General features: G+C 37.1%; 1 protein-coding gene across 11 annotated transcripts in view; it reads left to right on the forward strand.

Moving 5' to 3' along the window:
• Nucleotides 1-18,836, forward strand: part of CUNH11orf65 (chromosome unknown C11orf65 homolog) — a 63,629-nt gene that overhangs the window by 5,580 nt on the left and 39,213 nt on the right. For all 11 annotated transcript variants that reach the window (XM_019469267.2, XM_019469271.2, XM_019469263.2 and 8 more), the window contains exon 2: nt 12,240-12,329. In XM_019469267.2, the coding sequence (XP_019324812.1) occupies nt 12,249-12,329 (81 nt within the window). In that variant the 5' untranslated portion in view covers nt 12,240-12,248. The remainder of the gene's footprint in view (nt 1-12,239; nt 12,330-18,836) is intronic.

The following is an 18,836-nucleotide window of genomic DNA, read 5'->3' on the forward strand; positions in this document are numbered from 1 at the left end:
TGGTTTTGCTCCCCAGGGGACATTTGGCAGTTTCTGGAGACATTTTTCGGTTGTCACAACTGTGCTTCCAGTGTCTGGTGGGTAGAGTACGGAGACTGTGCTCAACATCCTACCACATACAGGGCAGGGCCCACAACAAAGAATCCAGCCAAAGTTGTCAGTAATGCCGCTGCAGTGAACGTAAATAACCTCAAGAAATAAACAGTAAAATGTAGTGTAGGAAAGGAAAAAACTTTTTGTCTCCTATTTTAAGTTTTAAAATTGAGACCTGCACATTAAACTGACAAAAGACAGATTGACCAGAGAAAAGACAAATATTTTATTTGATGTTAATATTTCAATTTTACATGCATAAAATTGGGGGTCTCCCAGAAAAGGAATTAAAAACCCAAAGAGGACGTTCATTAGACCCAGGGATTTATATACCATTTTAACAAAGAGTGATGAAAGGAGTTTGGATTTATAGAGGTAGTAAATTGTGGGAAGGTAAATATATTGGAGAAACTATTAAAAGGTAGGGGTTATTTTAGTTAGATCTGTAAAGACCTGTGTCAGTGTCAACTTTTTGTGTCTGGTGATCATGGTTATTTTTCTCCTATTGGGATGGGAAAGCAGAGAGGCAACACCTTTGCAAAGGCAAATTTGTGTCCTGCTTTTAAACAGGTGGGAAGGATAGAGAGATTTTCCTGCCTCTGTTCTTTCTAGATTGCCTTCAGCTCTAAATAATTCTTACGCAGGGGCACCTGGGTGGGTCAAGTCAGTTAAGCGTCCGACTTCGGTTCAGGTCATGATGTCACAGTTCATGGGTTTGAGCCCTGCGTCAGGGTCTGTGCTGACAGCTCACAGCCTGGATCCTGCTTCAGATTCTTTGTCTCCCTCTCTCTGTCCCTCCCCGACTCACACTCTGTTTCTTCTCTTCTCTCTCTCAAAAATAATAAACGTTAAAAAATTAAATAGTCCTTGTGCCAGAGTGGCATGTTTTCAGGTGGTATATTACGGTCCCCTGTAATAGTAAGATCACTGGTAGGGGATAAATTTTGAGTATTAGTTAACTTTATTTTACTCTAAATTTAAATAATCTTTAGTAGTCCCTGTATTTAAAAACCAGCTCACAAAATTCCTGAGCATTTAAATTTTGGTTCCACGCAGCCAGTACAAGCTGTGGTGCACTGTCCAAACCAGTAGTTGATAAAGCAGTAGTTGATAGTCCACTTCCCAGCTGATTATAGTGCGGCTCCTGGTACCCCTCTCACCTCCCCCCCCCCCCCAACTTCTGCCTCTTCTCAAAGCTCCAGCAATACTGCTTGCTGGCTTTCAGCCACTTGAACACACCAAGCTCTTTTATCTCAGGGTGTTTTTATCTTCTCTGCCTAGAACAGTCTCCTGCACCTGTCCTGTCTCTTTGCATCTTGAAAATTAGTCTTCTTAATAGAGGGGCCTTCCCTGACTACTTGTGCCAACGTAGCCCTGATCATTTTTCATCCCACTATTCTGTCTTTATTGCACGTGCATTTCCTTGAGTTTTTACCTCCATATTTTAAATAACCTGTTAGTCTACTTGTTTTGTATTTGTCGTAAGATTTTATTTTTAACTAATCTCTATACCCAACATGGGGATCAAACTCCCAACCCTGAGATCTAGAGTTTCATGCTCTACTGACTAAACCAGCCAAGTGCCCCTGCTCTTGGTGTCTTTTCTTTATTTTTATGGTTTGTTTATTTTTGAGAGAAGGCGTGAGAGGCGCTGAGAGGCGGGGACAGGGGATCCAAAGTGGGCTCTGAGGTAACAGCAGAGAGTCTAATGCAGGGCTCGAGCTCACAAACTGAGATCGTGACCTGAGCCAAAGTTGGATGCTTAACCCACGTGCCCCCTTGGTGTCTTTTAGATTTAGTTATTATCTGGTAACTTCCTGTTGCAAACCTCTTGGACCAAAGTGCCACAACACACATATTTACGCATACTCATCCTCTGCCCTCATCTTCCTGATTAAAAACACAACAAGAATCCTGCCATCATACTAGGTAGGCTTAAGAAATTTTAATTGCATACAGTATAAGCTTGAGTTGTTCCAAAGTCAGCCTGCTTTGGAGACAGGAGCCAGTCGCCAATCATGTGATATTCAAATTCGTATTATGGGTGGTATTATCGTAGGCTATATAATTATGGGGTATTACTGTTGTAATGCCAGTAGAGTTAATACTAATATTTACATAGTTATGACTGTATAATTACTCATGGCGGAGCCAGAGCGATAGCTTAGTTTTTTAGTTTCCTTTTGCCACCAGTTGGAGAGATACTTAAGAAAACACAAGATAGGTGATGTTGCTCCTCTGGTGTAACCCTCCCAACAGCCACCCATCACACTTAAAATTCTCACTTTCCAGGATTCAAGGTCCTGTAGGACCTGTGATCCCACTCCTCCTCTGCCTTTATCTCCCACGTCTTCTCTGTCTCTGGCTACAGTCACACTGGCCTTCGTCCTGTCCCACCTTCCTGTTTTCAGTGCCTTCACTCCTGCTGTTCTGTCTACGGAGTTCTGGGGGTGTGAGAATGACCCCCTCCATTCAGCTTTGTGCTGAAGCCAGTAACAAATTAATAGGTACTACTTTTAGCCTTCTTTATCATCCGTTGTATAATTCACTTCAATAAATATTTATTCAAAACAGTTTTTAATGGCTGCATGATATAAATGAAATGTTAAAATCTGCCCTGAATTCCCAACACCCATCCTACTAAACCCCATCCAAACAAGGGGACTGAAGTACCAGTAAGAACTCAAGCAAGATTAAGAGCAAGATATATATAGATATAGATAGATAGATAGATATCTCGTATATATCTTATATATCTATATATATATATCTTATATATACATATATCTTAATTGTTATGTATATTTATTAATATATCAGACACCACTTGTAAGGATCATAGATATATAGAGATATGTATCAGGTATTGATAAATAGATGCCAGTTTTTAGAAAGTTAAACAGACACTAAAAAAATTTTTTTTAATGTTTGTTTATCTTAGAGCGAGCGAGTGCAAGTTGGGGAGGGACAGAGAGACATGGAGACACAGAATCCGAAGCATACAGTATATTCAAATATACAAAATATACAAAGCTGTCAGCACTGAGCTGTCAGCACAGAGCCCGATGCGGGGTTCCAACTCACAAACCGTGAGATCATTACAAACCGTGAGATCATGACCTGAGCCAAAGTCTGACGCTTGACCAACTGAGCCACCCAGGCACCCCTGTGAGTCCCCATATTTTACAGATGAGAAAACTGAAGCTCAAATTAGCTCTATGAGATCAGTACTATGAGTCCCCTTATTTTACAGATGAGGAAGCTGAAGCTGGAATAAGTTAAATAACTTACACAAGATCACACAACTGAGTATGAGGTGGAATTTTTTTTAAGATTCAAACCTCAGTTTATCCTACTTTAGACCCATAGACTTAACCTATATCCCCCTGCCTCCTATATTGTTAAAAGTATTTGAAGAGAAAAAATTCAGACACTTTTTCACAGAGCACTTTGTCCCTACCCTAAAAAATGTCAATTTTTAAAACTCCGTAATACAGTCAGGAAGAAAACATTTCCTGTTTTAAGCTTACAAAAAAAAAAAAGAGAGAGAAAATAACCAATTAAAATGTATAGATTTTTTCTTTAATTTTTCCTATAAATGGCATATCCTTTAGAGAATTTTTGTGTTTGGTCTTTGTCTCTTTAAATACACGTATTAGTTGATGTCTGTTATGTATTTAAATACTTAAGGGGTTTGGGATTTATAAATCCTTATAACTCTCACATTTCACAAGTAAGTAGAAGTTGAGAATTTTAAATTTTGAGTAACATTTATTCCCTTAGGTGAGACTCTGATAAAGCATCTCACAACCACACTGCTGTTATAAAGGTAGTGAATAACATTATTTATACTGTGAAGTATTAATAACAGAGATTAAGTAAAACCCAATGTTCTCCCTGTGTTCAGCGTGGTGCTTTTTTTTTCCCTTTATATTTGACTCTTGCAGCATTGTATCCTTTATAATGTAAACTCACAGAATTGTGACACTTGAAAGTGCTGTTGGAGTTAATTTATTGCAGTGCTTTGATTTTACAGTTTATGAAACTGAAGCTTCAAGATGTTGAGCTGTTCGTCTCCGGTTCTGTTAGGTAACAGTGTGAACGGAAACTAATCCACACCTGCAGGCTTTCAGTTCAGTAGTCTTCCTCCTGGGGTTACGTGTATGAAGACTGCCACAAACAGGGGCTTACTTGCAAAGCTTATGTAGAGCTTGCATCTCCTCTCTGTGTGCCGCCAACAGGTAGAATTGCAAATCGTTTATATAACCTAGGCAAACAAGATTCTTGCATTACACTTCTCTGATAACACTGGATTAATATTAGAACAGTTTCATTATTTGACCCAATCAGTCATTCAGTTTTGAATGACATCCTTTTTAGGGTAATAAGTGCTTAAAAGGATTGAGCGTACTACAGCTTTATTTTAGGTGTGATAAAATATGCATCTTAACCACTTTTAAGTGTACAGCTTAGTGGTATTGAACACATTCATGATGATGTGCAGCCATCGCCTCCATCCATCTCCATAGCTCTTTTCATTTTACAAGACTGAAACACCATGCCCAGTAAAGGATAACCACCCCGTACCCCTTCTGTGCCACTGGCAACCACCGTCTACTTACTGTGTCTATGATTTTGACTACTATAACTATCTTGTACAGGTAAAATCATACGGTATTTGTCTTTTTATGACTGGTTTTAATTAGCATAACATCCTCAAGCTTTATCCACGTTGCAGCACATGTCAGATTTCCATTCTTTTAATGGCCGAATAATATTCCACTGTATGTCAATACCACATTTTGTTTGCTCTTCATCGATGGACGCTCAGGTCACTTCTGTGTTTAGCTGTTGTGAATAACGCTGCTATGAACTTAGGTGTACAAATATCTCTTTGAGACCCTCCTTTCAATTCTTTTAGGTTTATGCCCACAAATGAAATTGCTAGATCATATGGTAAACTTATTTTTAGTTTTTTGAAAGATTGCCATATCCTTTTCCACAGGGTTGCAGCCTTTTATATTCCTGTCAGCAGTGCGCACAAGTGCCCATTTCTCCACACCTTTGCCAACATTTCTTTCTGGGTTGGTTTTTTTTTTTTTCTTTTTTTTTTTTTTTGATAGGCACCATCCTACTGGGTACGAGGCAGTATCTCATGATAGTTTTTATGTGCATTTCCCTAATGATTAATGATGTTGAGCGTTTTTGTGGTGATTATTGGCTGTTTATGATATTTGGAGAAATATCTGTATTGTCCATTTTTTAATCAGATCGTTGGTTCTTTTGTTGTTGGGAGTTCTCTGGGAGTTACTCTGGATATTAAGCCCTTCTCAGATACATGGTTTGCAAATATCTTCTCCTACTCTGTGAGTTGCCTTTATATTCTGTTGATGGTGTCTTTGGCATAGAATTTTGATGTATAGAATTTTACTTTTTCATGAAGTCTCGTTTGTCTATTTTTACTTTCGTTGCTTATTCCTTTGGTGTCATACCCAAGAAGTCATCACCAAATCCAATGTTTCAGGGCTTTTGCCCTGTTGTTTTCTAAGTAGTTTATGGTTTTAGGTGTTACATTTAAGACTTTGATCCATTTTGAGTTAATTTTTGTATGTGGTGCTGGAAAAGAGTGTAACTCCATTCTTTTACACGTGAGTATCCAGTTTTCTCAACACTGTTTGTTGAGAAGATTGTTCTTCCCCCATGGAATGGTTTTGGCACCTGTCAAAAATCATTTGACATGTATGTAAAGGTTTATTTCTGGGATGTCTATTCAGTTTGTGTGTTTGGCTTTAGGCCAGTGTCATATTGTTCTGAGTACTGCAGTTGTGTAATAAGTTTTGAAATTAGGAAGTGTGTGTCCTCCAGCTTCTTTCTTTTTCAAGCTTGTTTTGGCTATTCTGGATCCCTTGAGATTCCATCTAAATTTTGAAGTGGGCTTTTGTATTTCTGCAAAAAAAAAAAAAAGAAACGTCATTGGAATTGTGTTAGGGATTGCATTCAATCTGCAGGTCACTTTGCATAGTATTGACATCTTAAAAATATTGTCTTCCAAACCATGAACATGAGATGGTATTTCCATTTATGTCTTTTTAATTTCGTCTAACATTGTTTTATAGTTTTCATTGTACAAGTCTTTCACCTCCTTGATGAAATTAATTCCTAAATATTTTATTCTATTTGATGCCTATGTATGTGTGTGTGTATGTGTGTATATATATATATATACACACACATACACACACACATATATATGTGCGCACATATATAGGCGCATATATATGTATATACATATATGATTATTTTGTAATTTCTTTTTCAAATTGTTTATCGTTATTATAGAGAAGTACAACTGATTTATGTGGTGACTTCATATCCTGCTGCTTGCTGAATTCATTTTTTAGTTCTAAAGGTTTTTTTGTGGAACAATTAGATTTTATACTTTCAAGATCATATTATCCAGAATAGATAGTTTTACTTCTTCCTTTCCCATTTGAGTGACTTCTGTTTCTTTTCCTTGCCTAATTGTTTAGACTGGAACTTCCGGTACTATGTTGAATAGAGGTGGTGAACGTAGACAACCTTGTCCTGTTCCAGGTGTTACAGACAGAATTTTCAGTCTTTTCACTGAGTATCAGGTTTACTGTGGATTTTCATAAAAGGTTTTTATTATATTGAGGCAGTTTTCTTCTATTCCTAGTTTATTGAGGGCTTTCATGAAAGGGTGTTGAATTTTGTCAAGTGCTTTTTTTTTTCTGCATCAATTGAGATGATCACGATCTGTTAAAGTTGTGTGTTAAATTGATTGATAGTTGTATATGGAACCATCCTTGAATTCCAGGAGTAAATACAGTTTGTTTATGGTGTGTAATCTGTTGAATATACTGCTAAGTTTGGTTTGGTAGTATTTTGTTCAGGATTTTTGCATCAGTGTTCGTAGGAATGTTGGTGTGTTGTATCAGGGTAATGCTGACCTCATAGAACAAGCTAGAAAGTGTTCCCTTCTCTTCAGTTTTTTTGGAAAAGTTTAATAAGGATTGGTAATTTCCTTAAATGTTTGGTGTAATTCACAGTGAAGCCATCAGGTCCAGGGCTTTTATTTGTTGGGAGATTTTTGATTACTGATTCAATCTTCTTATTCTAGTTATAGATTTAATCAGATGTTCTGTTTCTTTGTGATTTAGTCTTGGTAGGTTTTGTATTTTTAGGAATTTGTCAGTTTGTCAGTTTCATCAAGTATATCAAACACAGCTATAAACTGCGACTAGTTCACAGTACTGTTAATGTTTCTTTCATTTCTGCAGAATAAGTAGTAATGTCCTCACTCTCATTCCTGAATTACTAGAAGTAAATTTCTTCTCTGTCTATCTAGCTAAAGATTTGCTAATTTTGTCGATCTTTTCCAAGAATCAGCTTTGGTTTCATTGGTTTACTCTATTGTTTTTCTGTTTTCTGTTTGTTTTTATCTCTTGTTCTAATCTTTCTTCAGCTAGCTTTGGGTTTAGTTTATTCTTTTACTAGTTCTGTAAGTTTTAGTTAGATTGTTGATTTGAGCTGTAAGCTTTCCTTTTAACACTACTTTCACTGCTTTCTGCAAGTTTTGGTATGTTGTGTTTTAGTTTTCATTTTCCTAATTTCCCATGTGATTTCTTCTTTGATCCATTGGTTGTTTAGGAGTATGATGTTTAATTTCCACAAATGTGTAAATTTTCCAGTTTCACCTGTTATTGACTTATAACTTCAAAAGAAGTATATTTCTTTTGAAATATATTGAGATGTAATATGTTGAGGCCTAAGGTGTGGTCTATTCTGGAAAATGTCCATTGTATACTTGAGAAAAATGTGAATGCTGCTGTTATTTGGTAGAATGTTCTGTATTTGCTAGATCAAGTTGATTTATTGTGTTTTTCAAGTCCTCTGTTTCCTTGTTTACCTTCTGTCTGGTTGTTCTATCATTATTGAGAGTGGGGTATTGACGTCTCCAACAATTATGGAAAAGCTATATATACAAACATATATATAATATTATAGATATATATAGATATTATAGAAAAGCTATCTAGAGAGACATATATCTGTGGCATATAAATGTCTAGTCTTCCTTTCAATTCTGTCATTTTTTGCTTTTTATATTTTGCTGGTCTTTTACTAGATACATAAATGTTTATAATTGTTCTTTTTTCTTATTGTGTTGAACCTTTTGTTAATGTATAATATCTTTTGTCTGTTATAAACTTTTTTGATTTAAAGTCTATTTTGTCTGATATTAAGATAGCCACCTGTCCTCTCTTTTTGGTTACTATGTGCATGGAATATCTTTTTCAGTCTTTTCACTTTCAATCTATGTGTGTCTTTGAATCTAAAGTGAGTCTGTTTTAAATAGTATATAGTTTTGTGTTTTTATCCATTCTGCAAATCTCTGTATTTTGAATAGAGAGTTTAAACCGTTTACATTTAAAGTAATTACTGATAAGGAGGACCTTACTTATGTCATTTTGCTATTTGTTTTCTTTATGATTTATGACTTCTCTGTTTATCATTTTCTGCCTTATTGTATTCTTTTGTGTTCAGCTGATTTGTTTATAGGGAAACATTTAAATTCATTTCTCATTTCCTTTTGTGTATATTCTATACCTGTTTCCTTTGTGGTTACCATGGAGATTACATCTAACATCCTAAAGTTATAGCACTCCATTGTGAATTTATGCCAGTTTAACTTCAGTGCCATACAAAACCTCCTCTTTTACACCTCTATCCCAACTCCTTTCAATTGTTGTTATCACAAAATTACATCTTTATACATTGTATGCCCCAAAACATAATCTAATAGTTATTTTAAATATACTTGTCTCTTAAATTACATAGAAAACAGTATGTGAAATTACAAACCAAAGTTACAATAATACTATTTTTAGACTAATAATTTTTTTAAATATATTGTTCTCTTAAATCGTGTATAAAACAAAAACTTTAGTTACAAACCATTGTTACAGTAACACTGGCTTTTATAACTATCCATATATTTACCTTTATCAAAACTTCTGTTTCTTTATACAATTTTGGGTTACTGTCAAGTGTCCTTCATTTTTCCCTGTAGGACTCTCTTGAGCATTTCTTGCAGGGCAGGTCTAGTGGCAATGAACTTTTACAGCTTTTGTTTATCTTCAGTGTCTTAATTTCTCCCTTACTCTTGAAGGACAGTTTTGCTAGACACAGGATTCTTGCCTGATAGTTTTTTTTCATTGAGAAGTTTGAATATATTGGCCCACTGCCTTCTGGCCTCCAAAGTTTCTGATGAGAAATCTGTTAACATATTAAAAATTCTTTGTATGTGATGAATTTTTTGTCTCTTGCTGTTTTCAAGAGTTTCTCTTTATCTTTGGCTTTCAAAAGTTTAATTATAATGTGTCTTGGTGAGGATGTGTCTTTTAGTCCATCTTAATTGGAGTTTGTTGAGCTTCTGGGATGTTTATATTTATGTTTTTCATCAAATTTGGCATTTTTCGGGTGCCTGGGTGGCTCAGTTGGTTGAGCGTCCGACTTCAGCTCAGGTCATGATCTCGGAGTCTATGAGTTAGAGCCACGCGTCGGGCTCTGTGCTGACAGCTCAGAGCCTAGAGCCTGCTTCGGATTCTGTGCCTCCCTCTCTCTCTCTGCCCCTCCCCCGCTCATGCTCTGTCTCTCTTTCTCTCTGTCAAAAATAAATACACATTAAAAAAAATCAAGTTTGGGGGCGCCTGGGTGGCTCAGTCGGTTGAGTGCCGACTTCGGCTCAGGTCACGATCTCGCGGTCTGTGAGTTCGAGCCCTGCATTGGGCCCCTGTGCTGACAGCTCAGAGCCCGGAGCCTGTTTCAATTCTGTGTCTCCCTCTCTCTGACCCTCCCCCATTCATGCTCTGTCTCTCTCTGTCTCAAAAATAAATAAACGTTAAAAAATTTAAAAAAAAAAAAAAAATCAAGTTTGGCGTTTTTCAGCCAGTATTCCTTGAGATATTCTCTCCTCCCCCTTCTCCTTCTCTTTTCCTTCTGGGACTCCCATAGCATGCATGTTGGTCTGCTTACTGGTGTACCATAGGTCTCTTAAGCTCTGCTTACGTTTCTTTCATCTTTTTTCTTTCTGTTTCTCAGACTTGTCAATTTCCATTGTTTATCTTCAAGTTATCTTCAAGAATCAAGGCTGGTTACTTTCTTCTGCCTGCTCAACTCTGCCTTTGACTCCCACTAATGAATTGTTCCTTTCAGTTATTCTACTTTTCAGCTTCAGAGTTTCTGTTTGGTCTTTTTTTAGTATTTGTCTCTTTATTGATATTTCCATTTTGTGCATCATTTCTTGAATTTCTCCACATCTTCCTTTAGTTTTTGAGCATCTTTAAGACATTGGTGTTCAGGTCTTTGTCTAATAGATCTGCCATCAGGTCTTTTTCAGGGTCAGTTTATATTGATTTTTTAATTTCCTTTGAATGAGACATAATTTTGTGTTTCTTTATATGCCTTATAATTTTGTATTGAAAACTGGATATTTCAGTTTAATAATGCAGGAACTCTGGAAATCAGATTCTTTCCCTTCCCCTGAGTTTACTCTGTGTGTGTGTGTGTGTGTGTGTGTGTGTGTGTGTGTGTGTGTGTTTAATTGTTACAGGCTACAAGGATCAGTCAAGGATCAGTTTGAATTGTAAACTTAAGGTCTTTTCAGTTCTTTTGTGAGTCTGTACCTTTCTCTGGAAATGACTGATAATTTCTCAGTTTTCTCCATATGTGTGTTGTTATTTTTGAATGTCCTCATTTTTAATATCTGGCTCTCCTAAGGGGAAAGGACAGCAATCTAGAGGGAAGGAAAAACCCTTTAAGTTCCCTGGAAGTTGCCAAATGGGAAGGGCTTGCAACAACGGTGGGGGGTGAAGGTGCATCACCAAAGGCTGCCTGCCTATTTGTCTACATCTGTGTGATCAGAAGCAGCAACCAACAATCAGAGCACAGATCTCCTGGATTGGAGGACAGAGTCCCTTTTTGTCCACCCTGGCTCCCACAAGTGTGCAAGCTGTTCCAGAAACATGTACACAGCTGCCTGCTGCTGGGGCTGCGGTGAGGGAATGGGTAGCTGCTACTGGGCTAAGAGCAGAAATTGACTGGAGTTAACCACAAGTTACCCTCCAAGCCTTCCCCTGGAAGTTGCAAGCCTTCAGTAGACACCAGAGTTCTAAAATAGTTACGTTAGATTCTGCCAGCACGGTTGTCTATAATTGGAGATAGATTCCTGGTGCTTCCTAGTGCACTTTCTTCCCAGGATCCTCTCTGTCTACTGCAGCTTTTTAAAGGACTCATAAACCGTAATGTGTTTTTGACTTCCCTATTACTTATTTCTTCACAGTATTAATAAAAATTATGGGTAGAACTGGTGATTTTGTTTTGTCTTAATAGTCATCTCTTTTTCTGACAATTTAATGCATGATTGACTAGTCAGCATATTTACAAAGAAGGAAAAATTCTATAATCATCTCTAATTCTAGGTTAGGGGCCTGGGTAAGTTTTTGGGTGAAACTCTGTCACTGTATATGTTGAATAATAACAATTTATTTGAAGTCATTGAATGGGGCCGTGAAAGGTTGTGGATTTTCAACACTAGCTGCCTTGGGTTTAATACTGGCTTTGTTAATAACTATTTGACCATAGACCTTGAAGTGCAATCTCTATGTCTCTAGCACCAGCATACTAGTAAAATCTACTATGCAAGGTTGTTGTTTAAATTAGAACTGGGTGGCTCAGTTGGTTAAGCATCCAGCTTCAGATCAGGTCATGATCTCACGGTTCATGGGTTTGAGCCCCACAAGAGGCTCTGTGCTGACAGTATGGAGCCTGCTTGAAATTCTCTGTATCCCTCTCTTTGTATCCCTTCCCCTCTCTCTCTCTTAGAAATAAATAAACATTTTTTAAAATAATTAAATAAATTAGAAAAAAGAAACAAATTGGAACATATAAGGCAATCAATAGTAGGTAACAATTTTTATTTTTTATTATAATTATCTTGATACCACATCTCATCTTTATTATTTCCTTTATTCAACTTTCTATTTAACTTTTCCTGAGTTCTAGTGAGTTTCACATTGGAGTTTATAAAGAAATTTTAGATATACACTTTTTGCTTATTTTAGGACTTTCAAATGCCTTGGGAACAGGAATCAGAACTTACAAAGAGGGATAAAGCTGCCAGAGTCATTCAGAAGGCCTGGAAACGTTTTCTTGTGAGTTTGTTTCATTGTTTTGTAATCTTATTGTGATATAGTTTATATAGCATAAGGTTCACCTGTTGAAAGTGTATAATTCAATAATTTTTAGTATATTTACAGATTGGTGTACCACCCTTTGCTTTAAAAGCACCCATTTTTTAGAAGTTCAGAAAGTTAACATTAATTAATCATTCCATTAGCCTCGCAAATCCTTACTGAGCTCCCGGTCCGGGTCAGGCACTCTGAAAATAACTATGATCAGTGAAAGTATCACGAATAGGATCCTTTGGCTTTTACCTCTAAAACTATTTCTTGACTCAGCAGTCAGGTTTCTGAGAAAGTGTTAGGGATACATTCATTCACTCATTAAATAGTTATCGAGTACTTGACTCTTGAAGACTTAAAGTTTAATAATAAACTGTATCTGAGTTAATACACTTTGTCATGCTTTAGTCTGGGTAGAGCTGGTCTCATTGGTGAAAGGAATATTCCAGGTTGACTTACCTGGTTGAGTGAGAGCCAATAACTAAAATGACTTCACTCTTTCTTCTGTGTTTGTAGCAACACTGTCTGCGCCTGATAATTATACGTGAAGTGCGATGGCTCTGTTTCTAACACACATGATCCGTTAATCGAGTCTTACAAAATAGCTTCCATTATGTGTTTCTTTTGCCTCTTTCAAGCCATAAAACCCCTAACTCTTGATCTCCGATACTAAAATAATAATTTCCTTAAAAAATTTTTTAATGCTTTAAAAAAATTTTTTTTTTTAATGTTTATTCTTGAGACAGAGACAGAGCGTGAACAGGGGAGGGGCAGAGAGAGAGGGAGACACAGAATCGGAAACACGTGATTGGGGCACCTGGGTGGCTAAGTTGGTTAATCATCTGACTTTGGCTCAGGTCATGATCTCACGGTTTTTGAGTTCAAGCCCCGCATCATGCTCTGCTGATGCTCAGAGCCTGCTTGGGATTCTCTCTCCCTCTCTCTCTCTCTGCCCCTCCTCTGCTCTCTCTCTCTTCCTCTCAAAATAAATAAAAACATAAAAAATTTTTTAAAATTATTTTAATATTCATTTTTGAGAGGCAGAGACAGAGTATGCATAGGAGAGGAGTAGAGAGAGAGGGAGACACAGAATCTGAAGCAGGCTCCAGGCTCTGGGCTGTCAGCACAGAGCCCAACACGGGGCTGGAACCCATGAACTGTGAGGTCATGACCTAAGCTGAGTCAGACGCTTAACCAACTGAGCCACACAGGTGCCCCTAAAATATCTTTCTTAAAATTGTGATCAATTTAGATAAGATCTGTATGTTGAAAGGATTAAAGCGCGTTGTATTTGGAGATAAAATGGTGTCCCATGCAATAGAAGGTGTGACTGAGCAGTTGGATTTAAAAAGTGGTTAGAAACTGAAAAAAAGCAACCATGAAAGCCATGGTTCAAATCTAAGGATAATTTAAATAGTTCTAAGACTCAAAGAGAAAACATTTGATCTTAAATCTCCATATATTCTTTTTCAAGTGGCTCAGAGGAGGATTTCTAAATAAGGATGCTTAATTTTAACACATTACTTGGCCCAGTAAGTGAGTAATTTGCATAGTCAAACTACTGTAAATGGAGGTATTTTCTTTTGTGTAAATATTTTAAGTCAAAATAATGTATATACTTCTTTCAGTAAAATAGTATAGAAGAACTTACAAATAAAAGCACATCTTTTACCCCCTCCTATTCTTCTCTACCCTCATACTCTAAAGGGAAGCACTTTGAACTACTTTTTGTTTCAGATGTTCTGGTAGTTATTTCTGTTTCTATATAACATGCTTGTGTAATTATTTTTTATTTGCCAACTTCAGAAGTGACCTGTTGATTTTCTGCAAAGATAATTGAGAGCTTATCTTACTTACCCGTTACACAGCCCTGCCAGTACCATATGTAATGATTTTTTAGTTCTTCTATTTGTTACCTTAATTTTTGTTTAAGTTTATTTATTTTGTGAGAGAGATGGGGTAAGAGGCAGAGAGAGAGGGAGGGGCAGAGAGAGAGAATCCCAAGCAGGCTGTGAGCTGTCAGCACAGAGGGGGACGTGTTGCTCAAACTAACAAACTGTGAGATTATGACCTGAGCCAAAATCAAGAGTCAGGGTATAGCCGACTGAGCCACCCAGATGCCCTTATTGCCTTATTTCTTTACAGCACAGAGCCTGGAGCCTGCTTTGGATTCTTTGTTAATGTCTCTCTCTGCCACTCCCCCATTCACACTCTGTCTCTCTATCAAAAATAAATTTAAAAAAACATTTAAAAATTAAAAAAAAAAAAGAATTTAAACCTGGGGCGTCTGGGTGGACCAGTTGGTTAAGTGAGCTACTTTGGCTGAGGTCATGATCTCATGGCTCATGAGTTTGAGCCCCGCGTCGGGCTCTGTGCTGACAGCTCAGAGCCTGGAGCCTGCTTCAGATTCTGTGTCTCCCTCTCTCTCAAAAATAAATAAACGTTAAAAAGAGCATGTTTAAACCTTTGTTTCTTGTTCCATCATGTTAACATAGGATTATGTGACTCCTTATTATGTCTGATGAAGATATAAATATCCCAACCCCCACCTTTTTTTTTTAACCTACTCTCCCAATCTTCAAACCCCCAAATCCCATTACATCTACTAGTACACTGTCAATACTCACTTGGAGAAGTTTCTCATATATCCTGGGCACAAGTCCTTTATTGAATACATGTGGGGCAGGTCTTTTCTCCAGACACTGCATTCTTAAAGATGTTTTTTTGATAATGAGAAGTCTTTCATTTTAATTAAGTCCAATTTAATCCCTTGTTCTTTATGGTTAGTGCTTTCTGTGTCCTGTTTAAGAGATGTTTGCCCAGGGGTTCCTGGGTGGCTTGGTCGGTTGAACGTCTTGGGTCGTAGTCTCAGGGTTCATGGGTTTGAACCTGACATCGGGCTCTCTGCTGTCAGCATGGAGCCTGCTTCCAATCTTCTGTTCTCCTCTCTTTGCCCCTCCCCCACTCATTCTCTCTCTCTCTCTCTCTCTCTCTCTCTCTCTCTCTCTCAAAAATAAATAAACATTAAAAAATGAGAAAGAAATGTTTGCCTAAAGAGGTGACACTATCAGAACTTTCCCAGTGGGAAAAGATCCTAAGGCAGACGTCCAGCTCAGCCAACACAATATTACGTGTCAATTATATTGAAATAAATCTGGGGGGAAATGTTTAATCCAAAGCCAGGATATATTTTCCTTAAGCTTTTTCTAGATGCTTGATTGCTTTTGTTGTAGGTTGAGATCTAGTATCCTCTCAAATTAATGTTTGTGTGTGATAAGAGGTGTAGGCAAAGTTCATTTTTGTCTTTATGGATAACCAAATGATTAAGTACCTTTTACTGAAAATACTAGATCATGTCTCCATATATGTGAAGTGTTTCTGTGGTCTCTGTTCATTTGCATTGGTTTATTTGTCTTTATTTGGGTCAGTACCACACTGTCTTAGTAACTATAGCTTTGTCATAAGTATTGGCATCAAAATCCTCCAACTGTGATGTTCTTCATGATTATCACAGCTATTTTAGGGCTTTTGCATTTCCATTTAAATAGTAGAATTAATTTATTAATTTTTGCAAAAATATTTGTGGGGATTATAATTGGGATTGCATTAGGATCAGTTTGGGGGAGAACTGACATTTTACTACTCCAAGTTTTCATGAACCTGGTACATATCTTCATGTTTTAGATCTTTAAAAATTTTTCTCCACAACGTTTTATAGTTTGCAGTGTAGAAGTCTTATGTATCTTTCATGTAACTTACAGGTATTTGACATTGTTTGATGCTACTGTGAGTGATATTAATTTCAATTTTATTTTCTAATTGTTCATTTCTAGTTTATAGAAATATAATTTATTTTTATCTGCTGACCTAGTATGTGCTTATTATTTCTAATTGATTTTTTATAGACACCTTTGGATTTACTACCCAATCATGTCATCTCTGAATGACTTTTGTTTTTTTCTTTGTAAACTTTATACCTATTACTTCTTTTTCTTTATTGTACTCCAGCACAATATTGCACTTTATTACCCTCCCAGAGAATCCCAAGTAGGCTCCATGCTATCAGTGCAGAGCCTGACACGGGGCTCGATCTCACAAACTCTGAGATCATGACCTGAGCCTGAGCTGGAATCAAGGGTTAGACATTTAACCAACTGAGCTACCCAGGTGTCCCTATTACCTTTCACTTTAAAATATTTTACAGTTTCTATTGTGATTTTTTTTGACCCATCGGTTATTTAGAAGTATGTTATTTAATTACCAAATATTTAGGAGTTTTCTAGTTACCTTTCTGTTACTGATTTCTGGTTTGATTCTGAAGCCAGTTGTTTATATGATTTTTTTAAATTCAATTTACTTTTTATTTTTTTTAAATTTACATCCAAATTAGTTAGCATATAGTGAAACAATGATTTCAGGAGTAGATTCCTTAATGCCCCTTACCCATTTAGCCCATCCCCCCTCCCAGTAACCCTCAGTTTGTTCTCCATATTTATGAGTCTCTTCTGTTTTGTCCCCTTCCCTGTTTTATATTATTTTTGTTTCCCTTCCCTTATGTTTGTCTGTTTTGTCTCTTAAAGTCCTCATATATGTGAAGTCATGTGATTTTTGTCTTTCTCTGAGTAATTTCACTTAGCATGATACCCTTCACTTCCATCCACGTAGTTGCAAATGGCAAGATTTCATTCTTTTTGATTGCCGAGTACTACTCCATTGTATATATATACCACATCTTCTTTATCCATTCATCCATCGATGGTCATTTGGGCTCTTTTCATACTTTGGCTATTGTTGATAGTGCTACTATAAACGTGGGGGTGCATGTGTCCCTTCGAAACAGCACACCTGTATCCTGTGGATAAATGCCTAATAGTGCAATTGCTGGGTCGTAGGGTAGTTCTATTTTTAGTTTTTTGAGGAACCTCCATACTGTTTTCCAGAGTGGCTGCACCAGCTTGCATTGCCACCAACAATGCAAAAGAGATCCTCTTTCTCCGCATCCTTGCCAACATCTGTTGTTGCCTGAGTTGTTAATGTTAGCCATTCTGACAGGTGTCAGATGGTATCTCACTGTGGTTTTGATTTGTATTTTTCTGATGATGAGTGATGTGGAGCATTTTTTCATGTGTCATTTGGCCATCTGGATGTCTTCCTTGGAGAAGTGTCTATTCATGTCTTTTGCCCATTTCTTCACTGGATTGTTTTTTGGGTGTTGAGTTTGATAAGTTCTTTGTAGATTTTGGATACTAACCCTGTATCTGATACATCATTTGCAAATATCTTCTCCCATTCTGTCGGTTGCCTTTTAGTTTTGCTGATTGTTTCCTTCACTGTGCAGAAGCTTTTTATTTTGATGAGGTCCCAGTAGTTCATTTTTGCTTTTGTTTCCCTTGACTCCAGAGATGTGTTGAGTAAGAAGTTGCTGCGGGCAAGATCAAAGAGGTTTTTGCTTGCTTTCGCCTCAAGGATTTTGATGGCTTCCTGTCTTACATTGAGGTCTTTCATCCATTTTGAGTTTATTTTTGTGTATGGTATAAGAAAGTGGTCCAGGTTCATTCTTCTGCATGTCGCTGTCCAGTGTTCCCAGCACCACTTGCTGAAGAGACTGTCTTTATTCCACTGGATATTCTTTCCTGCTTTGTCAAAGATTAGTTGGCCATACAGTTGTGGGTCCATTTGTGGGTTCTCTATTCTGTTCCATTGATCTGACTGTCTGTTCTTGTGCCACTACCGTACTGTCTTGATGATTATGGCTTTGTAGTATAGCTTGAAGTCTGGTATTGTGATGCCTCCTGCTTTGGTTTTCTTTTTCAGGATTGCTTTGGCTATTTGGGGTCTTTTCTGGTTCCATACAAATTTTAGAATTATTTGTTCTAGCTCTGTGAAGAATGCTGGTGTTACTTTGATAGGGATTGCATTGAATATGTAGATTGCTTTGGGTAGTATCGACATTTTAACAATATTTGTTCTTCCTATCCAGGAGCATGGAATCTTTTATCATTTTTCTGTGTCTTCTTCAATTTCTTTCATAAGCTTTCTATAGTTTTCAGTGTATAGATATTTCACCTCTTTGGTTAGATTTATTCCTAGGTATTCTGTGTTTTTTTGTGCGATAAGAGGGATCGATTCCTTGATTTCTCTTTCTGTCGCTTCATTGTTGGTGTATAGGAATGCAACTGATTTCTGTGCATTGATTTTATACCCTGCCACTTTGCTGAATTCATGAATCAATTTTAGCAGTTTTTCGGTGGAATCTTTTGGGTTTTTCATGTAGAGTATCATGTCATCTGCGAAGAGTGAAAGTTTGACCTCCTCCTGGCCGATTTGGATGCCTTTTATTTCTTTGTGTTGTCAGATTGCAGAGGCTAAGACTTCCAATACTATGTTGAATAACAGTGGCGAGAGTGGACATCCCTGTCTTGTTCCTGACCTTAGGGGAAAAGCTCTCAGTTTTTCCCCATTGAGGATGATATTAGC

This window comes from Panthera pardus, unplaced genomic scaffold, assembly GCF_024362965.1.
Source record: "Panthera pardus isolate Hobbes unplaced genomic scaffold, ASM2436296v1 HiC_scaffold_12, whole genome shotgun sequence".
Taxonomy (NCBI): Eukaryota; Metazoa; Chordata; class Mammalia; order Carnivora; family Felidae; genus Panthera; species Panthera pardus.